At 50.9% G+C, this 18,547-nt stretch overlaps 1 protein-coding gene across 3 annotated transcripts in view; it reads right to left on the reverse strand.

Annotated features, from left to right (window-relative positions):
* Positions 1-388: 388 nt before the first annotated feature.
* LOC147102026 (phosphorylase b kinase gamma catalytic chain, skeletal muscle/heart isoform-like) overlaps positions 389-18,547 on the reverse strand; it is a 129,770-nt gene continuing 111,611 nt past the window's right edge. For all 3 annotated transcript variants that reach the window (XM_085964168.1, XM_085964169.1, XM_085964170.1), the window contains exon 10: positions 389-3,146. In XM_085964168.1, the coding sequence (XP_085820294.1) occupies positions 2,877-3,146 (270 nt within the window). In that variant the 3' untranslated portion in view covers positions 389-2,876. The remainder of the gene's footprint in view (positions 3,147-18,547) is intronic.

The raw sequence follows: 18,547 nt of genomic DNA on the forward strand, positions 1-18,547 counted from the left end.
GGAACACCACCACCTCCAAGTTCCCCTCCAAGTCACACACACCATCCTGATTAGAAATATATTGCCAGTTCCTTCATTGTCGCTGGGTCAAAATCCTGGAACTCCCTCCTTAACAGCACTGTGGGAGTACCTTCACCACACGGACTGCAGCGGTTCGAGAAGGCGGCTCACCACCACCTTCTCAAGGGCAACTAGGGATGGGCAATAAATGCTGGACTTGCCAGTGACGCCTCATCCCATGAATGAAGAAAAATCACTCACTCACCCCCAAACATTTTAAATGACCCCATGAATTAATAAAAATAAGGCGCACACACAGATTCACGCACAGATATATAGATGTTCCATCACCTCAGTAAGTGAGAAGAAATATTAGAAAGACGCCACACAGCCTCAAAAATTGTTTATTTTTCTCTCGAAGCTGGTCTGAACAGGAACAGGCTTCCCTTCATACAAACAGCCAGCCACAGAGGCCATGCAATGGCAACGCGAATCGTGCACTAAAGGGCAGGCCCTCCCTCTCCAACCCCTGCACACCCATTGGCTTTCTCGTTGGTTCATTCCTGCACTTTTATTTTTAAAGCCAAGCTACCTTCACAGGCTCAAGGTGGAGGACCTCTCTCCCAGGAGGTCAGCCTGTCATTCCAGGACACTCCTGACTCTGACAGGTGTTCCATGTCATCTAGCAGGCTCATGCAATGCTTTACTTTGAAGCAGGGCACATGGCTGTGTTTATCATCCAGTGCTGTGTTGTGGTGAGGGTCCATGGCTGTAACCTCCACCTGTCTGTTTCTCTCTAAGACACGGACTGACCTGCTGAGTATTTGCAGGTTTTCGCTTTTTATGGGATTATAAACTGAAAGCTGCTGTTTACCTTGAAATGTCTCCAAATTGCAAACTCTAGTTTTCCAACAACAAATCTTTTTAGCTTTCAGTAAAAGCCCAAAGCACCAACATTTCCGCGGGAGTTGTGATTAGTTTCGGACAGTTAACTCTCATTTAACTTCCCCATTTTACCAAAGATTTTAAGTGGTTTGAGTTGGGAATAAAGAGTTTTTAATATTACACGCACGGAGTAGAATGGGATGGGGCCAACTGAAACAGCTCGGGGGGGGCGGGGGGAAGAAGAAACAGAGCTTCTAAAATTAAAGTGAGAGTCCCAGAAAAAATGTCTCGAAAAAAGAGAGATAAGTGGGGGGAAAGGCAAAAGCTTATGAGAAAGAGAGGCGGAGAGGGTATTAAACAAGAGTGAGGTCAAGAGAGGAAAATAGGGATATATAAAGAGAACACTGGGGAATAAAACAAAATGGAGCTATCGAAAAAGTCTGCAACAACAACTTGCATTTATATAGCGCCTTTAATGTCCCAAGGTGCTTCACAGGTGTGTAATCAGACAAAAAAATGGAGACCGAGTCAAAGACGACCATATTAGGAGGGGTGACTAAAGGCTTGGTCAAAGAGGTAGGTTTTAAACAGGGTCTTAAAGGAGGAGAGAGGCAGAAAGGTTTAGGGAGGGAATTCCAGAGCTTGTGGCCAATGGCGGTGCGAAGGAAGTGGGGGGGATGCGCAAGAGGACAGAGTTGGAGAGGGTGGGTTGGTGTGGCCAGGAGGAGGGCGAGGGCCCATAGGGTGGGAGGAGGGCGAGGGCCCATAGGGTGGGAGGAGGGCGAGGGCCCATAGGCCAGGAGGAGGGCGAGGGCCCATAGGGTGGGAGGAGGGAGAGGGCCCATAGGCCAGGAGGAGGGCGAGGGCCCATAGGGTGGGAGGAGGGAGAGGGCCCATAGGCCAGGAGGAGGGCGAGGGCCCATAGGGTGGGAGGAGGGCGAGGGCCCATAGGGTGGGAGGAGGGCGAGGGCCCATAGGCCAGGAGGAGGGCGAGGGCCCATAGGGTGGGAGGAGGGAGAGGGCCCATAGGCCAGGAGGAGGGCGAGGGCCCATAGGGTGGGAGGAGGGCGAGGGCCCATAGGCCAGGAGGAGGGCGAGGGCCCATAGGGTGGGAGGAGGGCGAGGGCCCATAGGGTGGGAGGAGGGCGAGGGCCCATAGGGTGGGAGGAGGGAGAGGGCCCATAGGGTGGGAGGAGGGCGAGGGCCCATAGGCCAGGAGGAGGGCGAGGGCCCATAGGCCGGGAGGAGGGCGAGGGCCCATAGGGTGGGAGGAGGGCGAGGGCCCATAGGGTGGGAGGAGGGAGAGGGCCCATAGCGTGGGAGGAGGGAGAGGGCCCATAGGGTGGGAGGAGGGAGAGGGCCCATAGGGTGGGAGGAGGGAGAGGGCCCATAGGCCAGGAGGAGGGCGAGGGCCCATAGGCCAGGAGGAGGGCGAGGGCCCATAGGGTGGGAGGAGGGCGAGGGCCCATAGGGTGGGAGGAGGGAGAGGGCCCATAGGGTGGGAGGAGGGCGAGGGCCCATAGGCCAGGAGGAGGGCGAGGGCCCATAGGGTGGGAGGAGGGCGAGGGCCCATAGGGTGGGAGAATCGAGCTCGGAAAGGCGAGGAGCAGAAAGAGACCTGCACTCGGAAGGAGAGGTCGACGTGTGTTACTGCCAACAGTTTGACTTGATGTGATGGAGCAGGCACAATGAACACACTATCACTGGAACACCATTATAAAGGCGGAGGACTCGCACTGATACCCAGCACTGCACTAAACAGTCAGCTCCTCACACCTGGCTGCCCTGGATTCTAATTGTTTTGCTGGGGTCACGCTGGCGCCGGTTTTCTAGAAGCATTAAATTAGCGACTGGTATTCACAAGGCTACGAAACCCACCCCCTCCTTCACTACAAGAATAAATAACTGAAGAGGGAGGCGGGGGTCAGAGGTTATTGCCAGAGACTCACACGATAGTTACGCCAAACTATTAGCAATAATTGTAAGAGTATTTATTCCAGCGGCTGTTCGGACGCATCGTGGAAATCTGCGCTTAGAGAGAACAGGAAGGCTTTTGGAGAATTCTCGAACAAGGCTGCTCGGTTCTGCTGCAAACCTTTCTTCACCCAGTGTCCATACAACTTAAAGGCACAGCCATCGATCACTTTCCGAATCCCCTTAATAGCGTAAGGGTCTCGAATGATAACCTGCGTGGTGAGAGGCTTCGCTCGGCGGTACTTGTAATAAATGCGAACTGAGGCCAGTACAGTCCAGATGATGGTCTGGAAAACAGAATCCAGAATAGTGTTATCCCTCGACATACTACACAAAACCCCTCCATTCTCCGCACCTCCTTCACTCCCTCCATACTGCACGGGGGAGAAATTGGCTGAACCCCCAAAACAGGCGTGGGGATTAAAGTACACAATTAACTCACCCCATTTAGTGCGTTGTAGGCAACACGGTAAATTAGTGCTGCTTTACATGATTGCTGTGCGCTGCCCGAGCTGTTCATTGGCAGCAGGGTGCCCGATATCGCGCAAGTGGCTAGCACTACTTAAAAGCAGCCTGCACCTCTTAAAGGGGAGGTGCAATGTGGCTGCAAGAAGTGGTGGGTGTCATTTGAAAACTGAATCTGTGCTGTGATAGTTTGAGCTATAGCTGAACATGCGAGAGAGCGAGCACCAAGGTATTCAGACACTGCACTGGAGGTCTTGGTGGAAGAGATGGAAAGGAGGAGAGACGTCCAGTATCGGAGGGGGGCAGGAGGCAATGTTCCTTGTAAAATGCACAGCTGCTCAGCACTCCAGGGAGTCCACGCAGACGGATTTACAATGAGAAAAACTGCGCAGGTGCGGTATTTTGAATGGCCCATGTAGCCCCTTAAAGGGGTCATATGGTGCAAAACAAAATACAGGGAACATTGGCAGGAGGGCCTCCAGACATGTGCTCAGGCAGTGGGAAGAAGTAGTGGTGGAGGTCAATGCCAGGAGTGTTGCTCCAAGAACGTGGATGTAGTGCAAGAAGAAGTTTAATGATCTCACACGAGTTGTCAAAATTCATCTTCAAATGGCATATCCTACCAACTGCACACTAGCCTGATCCACTGCTCAATTCACTGCACTCCCATCACCCACCTACCAACAATCTATCAATCAGTACTCAACCCTTCAGGTCATATTCTCTACCTCACCCTTACACACTTAGCACTGTTGCAAGACTCACACTCATAACTCGCACACACTAGCAGCCAATCAACTGCGACAGCCACATTATCCAAACATATTGCAGGACACACTTCCCTCTTGCAGGAGAAGGTGGCACATTACACCGGGCAGCAGCAATGAACTGGAGCTGGCCAAGCGGGCCTTCATGTTATAACCTCCATGGAGGAGACAGTGCTGGCCAGCATAGGAAGGGGCATCACCGAGGCCATGGCCACTGGTGGGGCTGGAGCGATCGATGATGAGGGTATCTGCATACCTCACCCTCCTTCTCTCATCACACTTCTCCCTCATCCCTCAATCTCTTCTGACTGAGAAGCTGCTGAGGGTGTAAGCACACACATCTTACTTTCTCCTCTCCCCTCACCACAACCCAACCCTTGTCCCTTTTTCATTTCAGATACTCAAGAACTGGAACCTTCCCAGTCAGTGGAGGAAGAGGAAGAAGACAATGAAGACTAAGAGACACTGTCACTCAATCTTACACTCGCAGTCACCAGCTCAGACACTGACACTGTGCATATTTTAGAGGAGGTTACTGCATGTGGTGAGACATTGAGTACTAGTGCGCAGGAGCCAGGGCGGGGGAAAAGGATATTGCAGGTGCCAGCTCGCAGGAGGGTGAGGTTGCACACTAATTCTGCTGCAGAGGATGCAGGTGAGTACTTTGATGGGCCAGGCTACAGAAGAACACTGATGGGTGTACACACCCAAATGCCTGATGCACTGGAAAGCCTGCCAGAAAGCTTGTGCTCAATGTCAATGTGGAGGAGCTGAAGATGTCAATCACGGAACTGATTCCTTCCTATCTCAAACCGATTTCTTCCTATCTCCCCTTGTCGAGTCTCTTCCTACCTACATCCGCAACTCTTCCAACACCCTCCGCCACTTTAACAGTTTCCAGTTTCCTGGCTCCAACCATCTCCTTTTCACCATGGATGTCCAATCCCTCTACAACTCTATGCCCACCAGGATGGCCTGAGGGCCCTCCACTTCTTCCTTGAATGGAGGCCAAACCAGTCCCCATCTTCCACCACCCTCCTCTGCCTGGCTGAACTTATCACATTGAACAACTTCTCCTTTGACTCCACTCACTTCCTCCAATAAAAGGTGTTACTTCCTCCAATAAAAAGGTGTTGCTATGGGAACCAGCATAGGCCCTAGCTATGCCTGCCTTTTCGTGGGATATGTGGAACATTCTTTGTTCCAGTCCTACTCAGGTCCCCTCCCTCACCTCTTTTTCCGGTACATTGATGACTGTATTGGTGCCGTTTCCTGCTCTTGCCCCGAACTGGAAAATTTCATCAACTTTGCTTCCAATTTCCACCCTTCCCTTGCATTAACATGGTCCATCTCCGACTGTTCCCTTTCTTGGCTTTCTGTCTCCATTTCTGGGGATAGACTATTGATCAATGGGGCAGAAATTCCTCCCCAAACGCGTGAGTACGGAAGGGGTACTCGCGCGTCTGGCCGGAGGAAATGCCGGTTTTCAGCATGCACAGTGCATGCGCTGAAAACCGGCATTTCCTCTCCTCTAACCCAAGAGGTGAAGAGGCTAGCGTGTGCGCTGTAGGGGGCAGCGCGTGCGTCTTGGATTTCCTCTGTTTTGGGGGATTTGCGCATGTCTAAAGGCCTCTGGTCTTTACGCTTGTAAAAAGCACACGTAAGTATTTATTTTTACAGGTAAGTGGTGTTTTAGTGTAATTTAGAATTTTTTTTCCACAGGTTTATTATTTTAAAGAATCTACAATAAGGTAAGTTTAGTTTTAGACCCTTTTCATTAAAAATTAATTTTTTTCAAAAAAAAAATTGTTTAAATTATTTTTTAAAACTTATTTATACTTAATTTAATGACTGGGATGTTTTTTAAATTTTTATTTAAAGTTTAAATAGTGTTTTGGGCCCCCGTAGTTTTCATGAGTTTGACAGTTCTTACTCTCAAACTCATGAATGAACCTTCCCCTCCCCTGATTGGTTGTACAGTGTTCACCTGATCCCAGCCGGCACATTGCACTAATTACACCGCTGGATCAGGTAAGCACTGCGTGCTGACATCTGAACCGGGCCTGTGACAGGAAATGCAAGCAGGCCCGGGCTTCAGATGTCAGCGCGCAGGGTGAGTGCAGATCGGGGGCTTGCACGCGCGGCAAGCCCCCGACACCAAGTTCTGAGCCAATATCTATATATATAAAAGGATAGTGGTGTCTGTCTGTCGGTCTGTCTGTCTGTCTGTCCGTCCGTCCGGGCATCACTCAAAAGTTATAGAGCGTAGCTACACATATGTTATATCAAAAGAGGGTGTCCTAGGCGTATTTACTTTTTGGTCAGACAAAAATTGTTCGGGCAGTAGACAAAAAATGTTCAAAATTCCGCTCATTAGCGGTTGGCCAATCATACGGGGGAAATCCGCTCATTAGCATTGAGTGACGTGAAGGTTGACCAATCCTACGGGGGGAGCGCACTGCGTCACGGGGGGCGTTTCATGGCGTGTGTGGGCGGGTTCTAATCTTTCAAACTGCCGTTAATTCGGCCATCTTTAATTCAGCTTTTACTTTTATTCACATTTTAACAGCTGCCACCTTCCTGTTCTATATGGCTTAATGCCAGATCATGTAGTGCAGTTGTCTTCTTAGCTATGGGGTGCTTAAAAGCCTGAACTTTAATACAGGGAACTAAGGAAAAGAACAAATTAATTCAGTTTTAAATAGTATTTAGGAACAGTTAGAAATGAAGTGATCCATTTCAAGTCTGAAGGAACTCAGTTGTCTTCCAGGGAAGGTCTCCCCACCTTGTGGAGCTGGAGGCCCCAGCCGGGGACTCGGGCTTTCCCCCCCTTGGCCCGGTCCCGGGGCTCGGCTCCGTTTGCACCCGCGGGCCGGGGACTCGGCCTTTCCCCCCCTCGGCCCGGTCCCGGGGCTCAGCTCCGTTTGCGGCCACAGGCCGGGGACTCGGCCTTTCCCCCCCTCGGTCTGGTCCCGGGGCTTGGCTCAGTGTCCGGGCCTGAGGTGCTAGGGAGGGAGAGGGGAGGGAGGGAGAGGGGAGGGAGGGACAGAGAGGAAAGCAGGGAGAGACAGGGGGAGGGAGAGAGAGAGAGAGGGAGGGAGGGAGAGAGGCAGGGAGAGGAGAGGGGGACAGGGGAGAGGGGTGGGAGGGAGAGAGAGAGAGCGGGGAGGGAGGGGGAGTGGGGAGAGACAGGGGCAGGGAGAGAGGGGAGAGAGAGGGGCAGGGAGAGAGTCATAGAGTCATAGAGTTTTACAGCACAGAAAGAGGCCCTTCGGCTCATCGTGTCTGCGCCGCCCATCCATCCCTGTCCAGTCTAATCCCATTTTCCAGCATTTGGTCCATAGCCTTGTATGCAATGGCATTTCAAGTGCTCATCCAAATGCTTCTTGAATGTTGTGAGGGTTCCTGCCTCTACCACCCTTTCAGGCATTGAGTTCCACATTCCAACCACCCTCTGGGTGAAGAAGTTCCTCCTCAAATCCCCTCTAAATCTCCTGCCGCTTACCCTGAATCTATGCCCCCTTGTTATTGACCCCCCTACTAAGGGGAAAAGTTCCTCTTTATCTACCCTATCTATGCCCCTCATCATTTTGTACACCTCAATCAGGTCCCCCCTCAGCCTTCTTTGCTCCAAGGAAAACAACCCCAGCCTGTCCAGCCTCTCTTCATAGCTGAGGCGTTCCATCCCAGGTAACATCCTGGTGAATCTTCTCTGCACCCTCTCCAAAGCAATCACATCCTTCCTATAGTGAGGCGACCAGAACTGCACACAGTACTCCAGCTGTGGCCTCACCAGCGTTTTGTACAGCTCCATCATAACCTCCCTGCTCTTATATTCTATGCCTCGGCTAATGAAGGCAAGTATCCCATATGCCTTTTTAACCACCTTATCTACCTGTTCCGCTGCCTTCAGGGATCTATGTACATGTACACCAAGGTCCCTCTGACCCTCTGTACTTCCTAGGGTCCTACCACTCATTGTGTATTCCCTTGCCTTATTTGTCCGTCCAAATGCATCACCTCGCACTTTTCAGTGTTAAATTCCATTTGCCACTTTTCCGCCCATCTGACCAACCCGTTTATATCGTCCTGTAGCCTGAGGCTTTCCTCCTCGCAATTTACCACCCTACCAATTTTCGTGTCATCTGCGAACTTACTGATCATACCTTTTACATTCTCATCCAAATCATTTATGTAGATCACAAACAACAAGGGACCCAGCACCGATCCCTGAGGTACCCCACTGGACACAGGCTTCCAGTCACAAAAGCAACCTTCGACCATCACCCTCTGCCTCCTGCCACTCAGCCAGTTTAGGATCCAACGCGCCAAGGCACCCTGGATCCCATGGGCTCTTACCTTCTTGACCAGTCTCCTATGCGGGACTTTGTCAAAAGCTTTACTGAAGTCCATGTAAACCACATCCACAGCATTTCCCTCATCCACCCCCCTAGTCACCCCCTCGAAAAATTTGTCAGACATGATTTACCCTTGACAAAGCTATGCTATCCCCGATTAATCCTTGCCTCTCCAAGTGGAGACTAATTTTGTCCCTCAGAATTTTTTCCAATAATTTCCCTACCACAGATGTTAGGCTCACTGGCCTGTAATTCCCTGGTTTATCCCTGCTACCCTTCTTGAATAATGGTACTACATTAGCTGTTCTCCAGTCCTCTGGTACATCCCCTGTGGCCAGAGAGGTTCTGAAAATTTGTGTCAGAGCCCCTGCAATCTCCTCCTTTGCCTCCCACAGCAGCCTGGGATACATCTCGTCCGGGCCTGGGGATTTATCCACTTTTTGGCCTGCTAAAACCGCTAGCACCTCCTCCCTCTCGATGCTAATATGTTCAAGTATGTCACAGCCCCCTTGCCCGATTTCTATGTCTGCATCGTCTTTCTCCATAGTGAACACAGATGCAAAAAATTCATTTAAAACCCCGCCTACCTCATCTGGCTCTACACACAGATTGCCACTTTGGTCCCTAATGGGCCCTACCCTTTCCCTGGTTATCCTCTTGCCCTTAATATACTTATAAAACATCTTAGGATTTTCCTTTATTTTGCTCGCCAGTGTTATTTCATGGCCCCTCCTTGCCCTCCTAATTTCTTTTTTAAGTACGCCCCTGCACTTTTTATACTCCTCTAGGGCTTCTTCCGTCTTTAGTCTTTTGTAACTGCCAAAAGCCCGCCTTTTATTCCTAATGCATTTTTGTATATCCCTTGTCATCCAAGGTTCCGTTTGCTTGTTGGTCCCACCCTTGACCTTTACAGGAACATGTTGGCGTTGTACTCTCTCTATTTCCCTTCTGAAAGTCTCCCACTGTTTTGATGTGGATTTTCCTATAAGTAGCTGCTCCCAGTCCACTTTGGCCAGATCCTGCCTTATCATATTAAAATCGGCCTTCCCCCAATTTAGAACCCTTATTTCCGGGCCGTCTTTGTCCTTTTCCATGACCACCTTAAATCTCACCGAATTATGGTCACTGTCGCCAAAATGCTCTCCTACTGACACTTCCACCACTTGCCCGGCTACATTCCCTAGAATTAGGTCCAGTACCGCCCCCTCTCTTGTAGGACTTTCTACATGTTGGCTCAAAAAGCTCTCCTGGATGCACTTTAAGAATTCTGCACCCTCTAAGCCTTTCACACTCTGACTATCCCAATTTATATTGGGGAAGTTGAAATCCCCCACTATTATTACCCTATTATTTTCGCACTTTTCTGAGATTTGCCTACATATCTGTTCCTCTATCTCCCCCTGACTGTTTGGGGGCCTATAGTACACTCCCAGCAAAGTGCTTGCCCCCTTTTTGTTTTTAAGTTCTACCCATATGGCCTCATTAGAGGAACCCGCTAATATATCATCCCTCCTTACAGCAGTAATTGACTCCTTAATTAATATTGCAACACCCCCTCCCCTTTTACACCCCCCTCTGTCTCGCCTGAAGATTCTATACCCCGAATATTGAGCTGCCAGTCCTGACCCTCCCTCAACCATGTCTCCGTGATAGCAACAATATCGTACTCCCATGTGTTCAACAACAACTTCAGTTCATCCACCTTATTTGCAAGACTCCTTGCATTAAAAAGAGGGGGGGAGGGAGAGAGAGAGGGCGAGGGAGGGAAAGAGTGAGGGTTGGGAGAGCTCGCCTTCTTCCTTCCTTCGCAGGGGTCCATCGGGCCAGGCCTGAGGCGCTCCTTCCCCCCCTCTCTCTCCAGGCTAATCCCAAACTAAATCCAGCAGTTGCTCTCTCTCTCTTCCCCCCATCTCTCTCTCCTCCCCCCCAGTCTCTCTCTCTCTTCCCCCGTCTCTCTCTTCTCCCCCCAGTCTCTCTCTCTCTCTCCCCCCAGTCTCTCTCTCCCCCCCCAGTTTCTCTCTCTCTCACTCCCCCATCTCTCTCTTCCCCCCAGTCTCTCACTCTCTCTTCCCCCTAGTCTCTCTCTCTCTCTCCCCCCCAGTCTCTCTCTCTCTCCCCCCGTTTCTCTCTCACTCCCCCATCTCTCTCTCTTCCCCCCCAGTCTCTCACTCTCTCTTCCCCCTAGTCTCTCTCTCTCACCCCCCCAGTCTCTCTCTCTCTCTACCCCCCAGTGTCTCTCTCTTTCTCTCCCCATCTCTCTCTCTCCCCAGTCTCTCTCTCTCTTCCCCATCTCTCTCTCTCCCCGTCTCTCTCTCTCTTCTCCCAGTCTCTCTCCCCCCCAGTCTCTCTCTCTCTCCCCCCCAGTCTCTCTCTCCCCCCCCCAGTCTCTCTCTCTCCCCCCCAGTCTCTCTCTTCTCCCCCCCAGTCTCTCTCTCGATCCCCGGGCCTCTCTCCCCCCCCCCCCCCAAGTCTCTCTCTCTCTTTCCCTCTCTCTCTCTCCTTCCCACACACAGACAAACTTATATATATAAAAATTATTTTGACTTTTTTCATAACAACATGCCCTCAAAAAACCCTCGGCACCACCGGGCACTCCAGCTAGTCTACTATAAGCCCACTGACTCCCACAGCTACCTGGACTACACTTCCTCCCATCCAGCTTCCTGTAAGGACTCTATTCCATTCTCCCAGTTTCTCCGTCTCTGTCGCATCTGTTCTGACAATGCCACCTTCCATATTAATGCTTCCGATATGTCTGAGGATTTCCCTCCACTGTGGCTGACAGGGCCCTTGACCGTGTCTGTTCCATTTCCTGCACTTCTGCTCTCACTCCTTCCCTCCCTCCCAGAACCACGATAGGGTTACCCTTGTCCTCACCTTTCACCCCACCAGCACCAGCCTTCACATTCAATGGATCATCCTCCGCCATCTCCTGCATGATCCCACCATCAAACACATCTTCCCTTCCCCTCCCCTTTCAGCATTCTGAAGGGACCGTTCCCTCCAAGACACCCTGGTCCACTCCTCAATCACCCCCAACAGCCCCACCCCTTCCCACAGCACCTTCCTGTGCAAGCACAGGAGAAGCAACACCTGCCCTTTTACCTCCTCCCTTCCCACTGTCCAAGACCCCAAACACTCCTTCCACGTGAAACAGCGATTTACTTGTACTTCTTTCTATTTAGTATACTGCATTCACTGCTCACGATGCGGGCTCAACATTGGGGAGACCAAATGCAGGTGTGCAAGTGTGACCTCATGCTTCCGGTCACCTGTCATTTTAATTCTCCGCTCCACTCCCACTCTGATCTCTCTGTCCTCGGCCTCCTACACTGTTCCAATGAAGCTCAACATAAGCTCGAGGAACAGCACCTCATCTTTCTATTAGGCACTTTACAGCCCCCATTTTTTCGGCCAGCAGCTGTTGATGGTTCTGCTATCCCCCTTTAAACCTCCTCTAGACCCATCTTTTGTTTCTTTACTTGTCCCATTACCAACTCCTTTCGCCTTGCACCATCATCTTTTATCATTTAATCTCTCCTGCCTTCCACCCAATCACAGACCTTTCCTTCTGTTCTTTCCTCCCCTCCCCCCTTTCCCTGCCCCTGCTTAAAACCTGTAACTTCTCTAACTTTTTCCAGTTCTGACGAAAGGTCATCGACCTGAAACGTTAACTCTGTTTCTCTCTCCGCAGATGCTGCCTGACCTGCTGAGTATTTCCAGCATTTTGTTTTTATTTCAGATTTCCAGCATCTGCAGTATTTTGCTTTTGTAAGATGCAGCGTCTAATGGCCGTGCCACAGCTTCAAAGGTCCAAGTGCTGCAGTGGAAGCTCAGACTGCTGCCACTGTGGCTCTGGAGACCACTGTGCAAAGGAGCCTCCAGGGCATCACAGCAGTCCATCAATCTGTTCTCCAACAGATCAGCAGTATTGCTGAGACGCTGGCCCGTGAGAGTGGGAGTGCCTCCCTGGAGCAAGAACCTGCTGCCCTCTCTCAGGATGACAGCATTCCTGCTCCCACCCCTGCCAATGCCCTTGCTGTTGCCTGACAGCCAGCCAGCCCAGACTGCTGCCGCCCAGGCTGAGATGGTGCAGTCTGAAGCCGGGTCTTCTAGGCCCAGAGCTGCTCGAGGTCGCTCTCCAAGGTCATCTGCAGTCTCCTCAATTCACGGTCAGCAGCCTTCCACCAGCCATGCTGCAGCCAGTGGGGAAGCACCTCGTAGGAGCACTAGGAGAGGCAAAGGCACACAGAAGACAGGCACTAAGGGAATGCACAAGGGTGATTAGTTTAATTTTGTGTGCATTGTCATGATTGAATTTATAAAAATGGATTGGAATGTGCATTTTCTGATGGTTTTAATTTTTGTGTTGCGGGAAAGAGGACGATGAGATGGTCAGTGATAGAGGAATGGTGAGTGTGGGACTGTTGGTGAATGGGGAGGTGTGGTTGAGGTTACTGATATCACTCATTAATTATTTCATCACGTAGACTGGGCAGAGAGGGGCTGTTTACGTTGTAGCCTCCCTTCACTGTGTCCAGTGGCTAGCACTCTCTAGGTGGGAGGGGCTAGGAGTGAGCAGGTGCTGCTGGTTGCCTGATTGCTGCAGGGAGTTGGAGTGAGTTTGTAAAAAGTTGGTGACTTTTTTTCTCCAGATTTTAGGACTTTTGGTCCTTCAACAGCAGCCAGATGGCTGCTGAGGGTCCGGAGTGCTGGGCCCGGAGTGCCGGGCCCGGAGTGCTGGGCCCATCAAGAGGACAACATTCCCAGGATGAATTTAATCAGGGGAGAAAATATTGGAGGAAGGGAGAAAAAAAGGCCCAAAGATTTGGGCCGGGACCCCAGGAGGTTTGGAAAAGAAAACGGTGGTGGTTCAGTGCGAGGATAAGGAGATACGAGCTTGGGATATTATCCAGGTGGTACATGAGGACTGTGGTGAGGGAAGCTGCTTTACCTGCTGACCAATGTTGGGTTCAATGTGACGGTCAGTAGCCGAGAGGAGGTGGACTTTTACTGAGTTTGAAGGTAAGTTCTTGGAGGTTTGTCTGCTATATTCGGCAGAGGCGGTGGTCTCATTCTCAAACTTGCCAGTTTATATTGAGGACGATGTGTTAATCAAAAAGTTGGAATCGTGGGACATTAAAATTTGCTCAGCAATAAAGGAGGTACTATCCAGGAACACGGGTAGCAGATGGAACCCGTTACGTAAAGGTGCAGTTCCCAGAGGGGGTGAGGTCATTACCGTACAGCATGAAATTCGAGACAATGGAAGGAGTGCAGTACTTCCGAGTACTGCATGATAACCAAGTGATGGTTTGTTATTATTGTCTTGGACACGACCATCTTGTAAGAAGCTATCCAGACTTGTACTGTTATAATTGCGGTGAGTCTGGATACATTGCTCGGAGCTGCAAGGTAGAGAGCTGTGGGGTGTGTCACAAAGGCCCCACCCACTGTGAGTGTGAGACAGAAGGAAGCCCCTTGAGTGATAAGGAGCTGGGAGAAGGAGAAGTGAGTGGAACAGCTGCAGGAGCGGAGCAGGCGGAGGGCACAGCTGGTGAATAGAAGGAGAAAAGAGCACAGGCAGAGGCAGAAAATTGCAGAGCAGAGAACAGGATGGAGAGGGTGGAAAACATACCAAGTACAGTGGAAAAGGACAAAGACAGCAGCGGGCAGCACGGGTCGAGGGCAGAGTCGAGCAATAATACGGTTCAGCTCTCCCTAAAGAACCTGGTGTCCACGGGGGTAGAGGAGACATGAGCGTGATAAGTGTAAGTACTCCAAAGACAGGGAGTCGAACATCTCGGGGAGCAGGAGGAGGCAAAACAAGGAGAGGGTGCAAGAGGCAGGATCCTTAAAGGGGCAGCAGGATGGGAGCGGCAAGACAAATATGCCAGAAGGGAGCAAAACCGCTGCAGAAGGGCCATTGTTCCAGCGAGGGAAGAAACGGGGAGCAATGGTCAGCGGTGGAGAAGAGGCTGAAGGGAGTGGCACTTTTGGAGAAACTGTGATAGCAGGAAGACTCTCTAAAGGAGATTATGTATCTGACGGGGAGCAGGGATGGGAGGTTACAGAAGAACTCGAGAGTGAGGAGTCAGAGGGGGACAGAGACATGGAAGTGGGGTGGCATCGTGTGGAAAGAGAAAGGTTAATGAGGGGCAGAAGGAAGGTGAAGGGTCAGCTCCTCGGCCCAAACCTAACGTAAGGAAGAGGCTGAAACTGCAGGGAAGGTTCAACCAGGAGGTGAAAAAGAGCCGGAGGCTGCAAGAGAAAGCAACAGCTGCCCGAAAAGTGCAGAAGGACCGGAGATTAAATGATGGAGATTATCAGGTACACTTCCCTTATTCAGAGCCATGATTACTGATCCATTTTTAAAGTACAATAGATTAGTATGTTATGGGAGACAAATTAAACTTCAGGCTTTGATGTTAATATGTGGTGGAGGAATGGCTGTGCAGAGCGGCGGAATGGATTTGAATGATACAATGGAATGATCACGATGTTGTAAGTGTTTTTAATGTTCAATAAATATATTTTAAAAAGTTGGCAGCACCCTCACCTCTGAGTCAGAAGGTTTTGGGTTCGAGTCCCACTCCAGAGACTTGAGCACAAAAATCTAGGCTGACACTCCAGTGCAGTGCTGAGGGAGTGCTGCACTGTTGGAGGTGCTGTCTTTTGGATGAGACATTAAACTGAGGTCCCGTCTGCTCTCTCAGGTGGATGTAAAAAGATCCCGTGGCACTATTTCGAAGAGCAGGGGAGTTATCCCCGGTGTACTGGCCAATATTTATCCCTCAACCAACATAACAAAAACAAATTATCTGGTCATTATCACATTGCTGTCTGTGGGAGCTTGCTGTGTGCAAATTGGCTGCCACGTTTCCCACATTACAACAGTGACTACACTTCAAATAAGTACTTCATTGGCTGTAAAATATTTTGGGATGTCCGGTGATCGTGAAAGGCGATATATAAATGCAAGTCCTTCTTTCCCTTTTTCCTCTTCCTGTTCCTCTAGTTCCTGTTGCATTTCCTCCTCCTCCTCCACTTCCTGCTCCTCAGCTTCTCACCTGATTGGTGGTGGTAAGTGCTGTTCTCTCGTAATGGCCAGGTTGTGCAGCATGCAGCGTGCTACCATAAATCCTGATACCTGCTCAGCCGAGTACTGCAGGGCTCCTCCAGAGCGGTCCAGGCAGCGGAAGCGTTGCTTGAGGATGTCGATGCTGTGCTCTATAATGTTCCTTGTTGTGCACGTGTGCATGGGTTCTGGGCTGGAGTCATGAGCCAAGTCAAGAGTGGATAACCCTTGTCCTCAGATGTTAGTGAGGAGGACTTTGCAGGGTCGACTGGGCTGGGTGTGCCATTGTCATGTCCGAAGTCAGTGCCGAGGTTGATGCCGGGTGGTCCGGCTGGTTTTATTCTTAGTATTGTTGTCAGTGTGTCAGTATTTACAGGGGGGTCCCCGGGAGTGTGTCAGTATTTACAGGGGGTCCCCAGGAGTGTGTCAGTATTTACAGGGGGTCCCCGGGAGTGTGTCAGTATTTACAGGGGGTCCCCGGGAATGTGTCAATAGTTACAGGGGGTCCCCGGGAATGTGTCAGTATTTATAGGGGGTACCCGGGAGTGTGTCAGTATTTACAGGGGGTCCCCGGGAGTGTGTCAGTATCTACAGGGGGTCTCTGGGAGTGTGTCAGTATTTACAGGGGGTCCCAGGAGTGTGTCGGTATTTACAGGAGGTCCCCGGGGAGTGTGTCAGTATTTACAGGAGGTCCCCGGGGAGTATGTCAGTATTTACAGGAGGTCCCCGGCGAGTGTGTCAGTATTTACAGGGGGTCACCGGGAGTGTGTCAGTATTTACAGGGGGTCCCCGGGAGTGTGTCAGTATTTACAGGGGGTCTCTGGGAGTGTGTCAGAATTTACAGGGGGGTCTCTGGGAATGTGTCAGTATTTACAGGGGGTCTCTGGGAGTGTGTCAGTATTTACAGGGGGGTCCCCGGGAGTGTGTCAGTATTTACAGGGGGGCCCCGGGAATGTGTCAATAGTTACAGGGGGGCCCCGGGAATGTGTCAATATTTACAGGGGGTCCCCGGGAATGTGTCAGTATTTACAGGGGGCCCCCGGGGAGTGTGTCAGTATTTACAGGGGTCCCCAGGGAGTGTGTCAGTATTTACAGGGGGTCTCTGGGAGTGTGTCAGTATTTACAGGGGGTCCCCGGGGAGCGTGTCAATATTTACAGGGTGTCTCTGGGAGTGTGTCAGTATTTACAGGGGGTCCCCGGGGAGTATGTCAGTATTTACAGGGAGTCCCCGGGAGTGTGTCAGTATTCACAGGGGGCCCCCGGGGAGTGTGTCAGTATTTACAGGGGGTCCCCGGGGAGTGTGTCAGTATTTACAGGAGGTCCCCGGGGAGTGCGTCTGTATTTACAGGGGGTCTTTGGGAGTGTGTCAGTATTTACAGGGGGTCACTGGGAGTGTGTCAGTATGTACAGGGGGTCCCCGGGAGTGTGTCCTTATTTACAGGGGGTCCCCGGGAGTGTGTCCTTATTTACAGGGGGTACCCAGGAATGTGTCCTTATTTACAGGGGGTACCCGGGAGTGTGTCAGTATTTACAGGGGGTCACCGGGAGTGTGTCAGTATTTACAGGGGGTCCCCGGGAGTGTGTCAGTATTTACAGGGGGTCTCTGGGAGTGTGTCAGTATTTACAGGGGGGTCTCTGGGAATGTGTCAGTATTTACAGGGGGTCACTGGGAGTGTGTCAGATAGCCTTAATCCTGGCACCGGGCAGGCACACAGCCTTTGGAACTCCTGTTGGTGACTGCGGAGAACAGTATCTATCGCACTGACTATACTGTCCCCTACCTCTGCACTATTCCTTTTCACTCCCCCAACTTAAAATGGTCTCCTGCACCACGCTGCCTTCGTCAGTTTGCTCAACCATTCTACAGGCTTTGCCCTCATCCATACAGACAGCAAGAACCTCATACCTGTTGGATAAGGGCAAAGGCTGAGGCTCCTCCAGCACTGCTCCTGGGGTCCCTGACTCGCAGTCACACCCTGACCACTATCCAGACCGGTACCACTACCGAACCTATGGGGTGTGACTGCCTCTTGGATCAAAGTGTCCAGGTAACTCTCCCCATCCCTGATGCCCTGCAACGTTTGCACCTCGGACTCCAGCTCATCAACTCTGAGCTGAAATTTCATAGAAACATAGAAGATAGGAGCAAGGGTAGGCCATTCGGCCCCTCGAGCCTGCTCCGCCATTTAATGAGATCATGGCTGATCATCCAAGTTCAGTACCCGGTCCCTGCTTTCTCCCCATATCCCTTTAGCCTTAAGAAATATATCTAACTCCTTCTTGAATATATTTAATGAATTGGCCTCAATGGCCTTCTGTGGTAGAGAATTCCACAGGTTCACCACTCTCTGGGTAAAGAAATTCCTCCTCATCTCAGTCCTAAATGGCTTACCCCTTATCCTTAGACTGTGACCCCTGGTTCTGGACTCCCCTGCCATCGGGAACATCCTTCCTGCATCTAGTCTGTCTAGTCGTGTTAGAATTTTATAAGTTTCAATGAGATCCCCTCTCATTCTTCTAAACTCTAGCGAATATAAGCCTAATCGACCCAATCTCTCTTCATACGTCATTCCTGCCATCCCAGGTATCAGTCTGGTGAATCTTCGCTGCACTCCCTCCATGGCAAGAACATCCTTCCTCAGATAAGGCGACCAAAACTGCACACAATACTCAAGGTGTGGTCTCACCAAGGCCCTGTACAACTGCAGCAAGACATCCTTGCTCCTGTACTCGAATCCTCTCGCTATGAAGGCCAACATACCACTTGCCTTCTTAACCGCCTGCTGTACCTGCATGCTTACCTTCAGCGACTGGTGCACAAGGACACCCAGGTCTCATTGCACTTCCCCTTTTCCCAATCTATTGCCGTTCAGATAATAATCTGCCTTCCTGTTTCTGCCACCAAAGTGGATAACCTCGCATTTATCCACGTTATACTGCAGCTGCCATGCATCTGCCCAATCACCCAACCTGTCCAAATTATACTGGAGTTTCTCTGCATCCTCCTCACGGCACACACG

Source organism: Somniosus microcephalus, chromosome 22 (assembly GCF_052327205.1).
Source record: "Somniosus microcephalus isolate GS21.2 chromosome 22, FLI_Smic_1.0, whole genome shotgun sequence".
NCBI classification, from domain to species: domain Eukaryota; kingdom Metazoa; phylum Chordata; class Chondrichthyes; order Squaliformes; family Somniosidae; genus Somniosus; species Somniosus microcephalus.